This window comes from Anas platyrhynchos, chromosome 2 (genome assembly GCF_047663525.1).
Source record: "Anas platyrhynchos isolate ZD024472 breed Pekin duck chromosome 2, IASCAAS_PekinDuck_T2T, whole genome shotgun sequence".
In the NCBI taxonomy this organism is placed as follows: domain Eukaryota; kingdom Metazoa; phylum Chordata; class Aves; order Anseriformes; family Anatidae; genus Anas; species Anas platyrhynchos.
The window spans coordinates 88,695,055-88,701,143 of record NC_092588.1 but is presented as its reverse complement, the minus strand read 5'-3'; the positions used below and the strand labels follow the sequence as shown (position 1 = coordinate 88,701,143).

The 6,089-nt window shown below is 38.5% G+C and overlaps 1 protein-coding gene across 1 annotated transcript in view; it reads right to left on the bottom strand.

Moving 5' to 3' along the window:
- Positions 1 to 2,517: 2,517 nt before the first annotated feature.
- ANKH (ANKH inorganic pyrophosphate transport regulator) overlaps positions 2,518 to 6,089 on the bottom strand; it is a 99,520-nt gene continuing 95,948 nt past the window's right edge. Inside the window, exons 10-12 of the mRNA XM_027451625.3 lie at positions 5,192 to 5,315; positions 4,462 to 4,561; positions 2,518 to 3,162 (exon numbers count right to left, since the gene is read on the bottom strand). Coding sequence (XP_027307426.1) covers positions 3,046 to 3,162; positions 4,462 to 4,561; positions 5,192 to 5,315 — 341 coding nt within the window. The 3' untranslated portion in view covers positions 2,518 to 3,045. The remainder of the gene's footprint in view (positions 3,163 to 4,461; positions 4,562 to 5,191; positions 5,316 to 6,089) is intronic.

The following is a 6,089-nucleotide window of genomic DNA, read 5'->3' as shown; positions in this document are numbered from 1 at the left end:
CCACCCCTGGAGAGGTCACCAAAGCCCTTGAAGATGTTACCCACAGGGAGCACCAGCTGATGCTGGGGTGCACGGAGTTGCGTGTGAACGCGCCTTCAGGCTGAGGCTGCCACCTGCAGCGGAGTGAGCATCGCTCGGGCACTGAGTTCCCACATGGAGCTGCTCGTTGCCGAAACATCAGCCTATTTGGCAAACCCAAAAGAGCAATGTAAAGAAATACACAACACACAGGAAGCAGAAGTAAATGTTATACAAGCATCCTCATGTAGCTGCCTGAATACCTGCCCAAATCCTACCACTCCTGTACTCATTTGTTATTTTGCAAAATACAGGAATATTAAATATTACCCATAAAATTGAAAAATTGAATTTTACTATTCCATTAGTTCAGTACTCTATGACGAAAAATTTACTTTTTGATGTTCAGTTTTCTATCTAAAACAAGTTTCAGTGTTTCACCTAATTTGTTTTCAAATTCTTACTTTTGGGTACAATAATTACCTTGAAACCTATGGTAATGAAACCGTAATGCTTGGAATTCTTCAAAAATACTGCTGTTTAAATTTCAGTAACCTATCAAAAGAAATATTACACAAATATAGTTTCTTGCTTTATCTCTGTACTTCCTGAAAATCTGTGTGTTGTGGATTTGGATACAAATGTGCTGGAGGAATCAAAACAATATGAATAGAGAAGACATTAAATGGCCACCGTGATCTGTAAGAGTCTACATACATGTTATATACACATGACTGTTTGAGAGTCTGTATTCATGAATGTTTGTGTGTACAGTCTGCATACTGCAAAAGTTCATTTGTCTGAGGGTTTTTTTGCCTTTTTTATTATTTTTTTTGGTTGGTTGGTTTGTTTAATCTACTGTGAGAAACAATGAGAACAACCTTGTGGTGGCACAGAAGATGTGAGGCTACTAGGTTTAGTCTTGCCTCTTAGTGCCACTGCTAATTAACCACAAACTGATTTTTCAAGTCTGCCATTCAATGTCATCACTTCTAAGTCATTTGTGCATGTAAAAAATCGGTACAAATGTTTAAAATAAAGCTCATTGATACAATGCCTTTCATTATAGCCATACCTGGTTACTATCCAACTCTGTAGTGTTTTAGAGACGTTTTTAGCTGAACTTGGAAAAATAGGAAATGTATTCTAGCTTAAAATAAATATACATAATATACAATATATATATTTATACACATGTGTATGTATATATACACATATATTGATACAACATTGAAAGTAATGCCTAGTTCCGATCAGTTCTCTGAGTGCTGGGAGTACCTGGCAAATAATCCAGAAACTGAAGTTGTCCACAATTAAATAATCATTCCCACAACTTAGAAAAATATATTTTTACTTAATAAAGTTTAAATTAACTGACTTGCAGATATAGTATGTAGGATAACGGTATCCAAACTCAGGCATGGTTACAGCTGAAAGAACCCAAGCTACTACAAACTGGTAACAGGAATGCTGCCCCGCAGCCAGACACAAACCAGCAGAGGAGTACAAACTGCTCCTGCAGCCACCACTGGTGGCACCCAAACCATCTCTGGTTCAGTGACCTCTTACACAGGCTTCACTTCCACCTGACACAGATTGACCATCCAACCTCATGCTCTCCTATTTAAGGCCCAATTAAACCGCACAGTGCCTGCCTTGTTTGCAAAGTGCAGTGCTTGCTGGTTTGAGCAGCTTTCTGCTTCCATGACACTGCTGTATTGAGAGCTAACAAGCGATCATGGTCCCTAATTAAGGACTTGGAGGATCATCAGTACTTGAGCTTCGCCATACTGATTTTGATCTACTGCATAGGTAAATACATCATAGCAAAACATACACAGAAGTGTGTGTGTATATATATACTTATATATATATACATGTACGTGTGAGCATGTGTACATCACCAAATAAAGACCTTCATGGAACTAAGTGTAGTAACGCAATATACCATGGTATCCTGCAGAAGTTATCTGTTGTTTGTTTTTAAATATATAGGCACCAGAAATAAGTCTAGAGTAAATCATCCTTTAAAAATTAAAGTTAAATCAGTGGACAAGAACTTTGGTAAAGCTTGTCAATTTTTATTATTTTTTTTTATTTAAATACAGTCAAATTCTATCATTTGCTATTACCCTCTTCACAAGAGGAAAGTGCATGTTTTTTTTTTCCCTAAAGAGACCTATATAACACGGTGCTTAACTATTCAAGAAGACTCTGAATTATAAATTTACATTTTTCAACAGATTTCTATCTTTCAGACGGAATGAAAGGTAAATAGAGTTCTTGTCCTGTGTGTATTTTATTTATTGTATGCATATATATATAAATATATATATGTATGTCTCTGTTTATGTATCTGTGTGTGTATATACACAATCACACACTTTTAACAGGAGAGAGGAGCCTGTTTTTCTCCACTTTCCATGCGGAGACTTACACGTTCCTCCCTGTGTTGTACCCTGTGCAGTATAAGCTCTAGTGACGAGGCCAAACAAAAGATATAGTTCACCATAGTATATTAGTTTATGTAGCAAAGTCATTTTCAAGCAAGTAAAATAAAGCTCTGTATTCCAAACTTCTTTTCCTTAACATTTCTCATGAAGAAAAGGAAGGAAAAAGAAAGGGGAGGGAGTAGGATTATGGCAGTAGCACTGAGCCAGTGGCACTCGTGTGCGTGCACACACGCGCACGCATACACACACAGCAGGGCTTTGGTTGACAAATGCAGATTGTCCAGAGAAGGTGGATGCATAAGTAAGGAAGACTCTACAGCGATGCAATTGTATCTTTTATGTCTGCATGGAGTGAGAAAACAAATTCAATTGAAAAAGAAAAAGCAAAGACCTCTTTTTAGGTCCCTCATCAGTGTGAGCATACTCAGTATGCTAGAGAATTTATCTGAAACCTTTTAAATCAAGGCCTCTTTATTACAAAAATAAAAACAAACAAACAAAAAAGTATGAGAGACGACAAGATGCTGAAGTATCACTCCAATCGTCCCTGTAGAGAACAATTGCATCCCCTTTATTATTCATTCTCTTCTCTCATTTCTACGATGTCTGTCATTTCCTCCGTGTGAGGCATGTCGGTCATAGCAGAGTCTTCGCCTTCTGCAGCTGTTTCATTCTCATTCCGCTTCTTTTTCTAGATTGAAACAACCATGCATAAACATACAAATATGCTGTTTGTGAACACAGGCTTACAAACTTTGGGCACCAGGAGAAGCAAGATAGGAGTCATGTATTTTTTAGAGTAGACTACAAACAGCTAGAACACTTGTGTCATGTTCCTGGTTTGTCACTAACAAGTTGTCTTAACTTAGAAGGTTTCCATAACCTTTCTGGGGCTCAGCTTTCTCTTTTCTAACATGAATGCAATGATGGAGGCACTTCTTATGCTAAGTGACATCCAAGACAGGCTTCAGTGTGACTGGAGGGAAGAAAGCATCTGGAATCTTTTACATCACAGACTTTTTATTATAAAAAAAGAAAAGCAAACAAAATATCAGAGAAGATAAGTTGCTTTAGGGGGAAAGAGAGAGGTGGCATCTTAATTTTTCAAATGTGAAACTTCAGGAATTTTTCAAGATGTGAGCATTCTGGCCTTTCTTGCTACTGCTGGATCCACTGTGAGCCCCCACCTCACCAAAGCCTAGTAATATTAGAATATTTTTGGATAGCAGGAATGGGAGGGCATTCAAGAGTCCTATGATTCATCCAGGATGTCCTGGATTAGTAAAGCTAAGAGGTATTTAGTCCCGCTACAAAACAAATTGAAGCATCTGTTCCTTATTATACATTCTTCAGCAGGCTGACTAGTCTTACAGAAAACACTTGTAAAACTGACAAAATAAACCCCACAGGTATTACTGATTCAGCAGAGTTGCGCATATCAGAATTACAAAGTTTCAGAGGTGTCTACACAACACTTGGTTTACAGCTCTCAAATGCTGCCCATTTATTGCCACTTTAGGTGAAAACAAGTTGAGCCGTACAGCTACTAATTGGCTTTGCCACTGTCACATTGGCTGTTGAGATGATGGTGTCAGTTACATACTAATTCCAGTAAGGAAATAAATTAGGTTGGCAGAGCAATTACTAGTACTGCCTGCAAAAAATTAAGCACAATGTCCCTTGCCAGAAACACTCTTTGAGCTACCGCTGTAACAAACAATCAGAAGGTCAGTCTGAACAAATATATGGTGTGAAACCACAGGCCAAGAATAGCTTTTTCAAAGTGTTCAGGCTCTTTGGTGCTCAAGAAAAATGTAACAGACTAATCATGACAGAGATCAAGGTCTTCTATTTTCTTATGCACCTTGTGCAGGGTGGTCAGTAAAAAAGTGGGGATGCTGGGGAGTTACATTTTGAAAATGTACTTTTAGTCTGAAATAAAGTCCACCATCAACTGCTTTCACCAGATCCTGCAGAGCCTACTTCTTACCTGTTTCCGATAGACATAACAGGCTGCTATTGCAACCATGGTGGATTCTCCCACAAAACCTGCTAGAAGGGATCCTACTCCAAGAGTGGCTCCATGAACTCTGTCGGTAGCACAAAAAAAAAAAATAAAAATTAGTCATGATTGTGTGACAACACCTGATTCAAAATTGTATTTCCAGTGGTATATGGAATTAATCTGTTGTTAGAAGTATTCCCTTCAAAGACATAATGTACTGGCAAAGAGAGTGACAAGTATTTTAAAGGACTTATTTTGTTTCTTAACGTGCTTCACTATTTAGTAAAAGAAACATATCCTGAATCAAATTTTGGAGTAAGAAAAGCTGAACACAGAATTTAAAGTCTGTGTACAGAGTGCACAGAATGCTACAGAATGGATCCTTTAACATTATAAACAAGATATTCTTCCATTAGATTTCTTAACAGTGCATTTAAGAGAATGGAAATAAATTCTCATAGGACAGATTTTTGCCTCACTGACATTTGTGCATTTTTTCAGAAGGGGCATCGATATCTTGACTGCCTACAGCGAAGTATCATTTGTAAATTTGTAGATGTTTCTTTTCCAGATATTGCCACTGTTTAGGCTTTATATTATACTTAGTATTTGGGGAAAATGCTCTGAGTTGGACAAATTCAGCTACAAAGTGATAGGAAACAGGAACGAAGAGAAGAGCAATTCCATCATCTCTACGGAGAGGGGAGAGATTTACCCCAAGTAAGGCAGAACAATGAGACTAGTGATGAGGACGATGATCCGCAGCACTGAGCTGGGTGCCAGCACAAACGTCTTCTTTAGAGTCATCAGCCAACCAGTCAAGTGTGCTCTGACTGTCACTGTTCATGAACAGAGGAAGGGGAAAAAGGGACACAAGAGTAACAATTGTCAGTCATCTCATGTGAAAGTTTTTTCGTACAGAGAGTACTGTTCAGAAATACACGTCGTGAAACTAAACTTGTTTCTGGTAACTCTGCACACTGGGAAACCCTACTAGAAATAAAGAAGATTTCATACCCAAGCTGCTTAAACTTACTGATTTTTGAAAAAAGCCAGTTATAGACAGCAACCCTTCATGGGAGCCATTCACTTAGAAACAATTTATTAGGCAGTCCATTTTGATCTATGCTACACTACATCAAGTAGCATTTGTTTACAACAGTTAGAAATTTTTTGAGGGGATACATTTTGAACACTGCTGCCAAGCTCGTCTCTCTCCTGAATAGGGGCATTTACTTTTATTCTGTTTATGCTGTGATGATATCTGGAAGTGTCACTCAGACTGGCAGCTGAAGGGGAGACTGCTGGAGGCAATGCTCTTGTGCAGTTAGTCCTTGATGCCATATTGAAGTTACAGCCTCAGTAGCGGAACCACGGGTGCTCGTATGTGCTATAGCACCGTGCTGTTGATGTGTGTGTTCTTGGTCAACCCCAATAGGCAGAATTCAGGTTTTACTTTGGTCAGTCAAAAGTCTGCCTAAGACAGACTGCTCTTACTGCAATCTTTGTAGCCTGACTACTGATGGAAATAGTCTTGGTCTATACCGACTTTGATGAAAATAGTTCTTATTATGTATGCTGGGTATGCACTTAGCCACTCTTACAGGTACAGC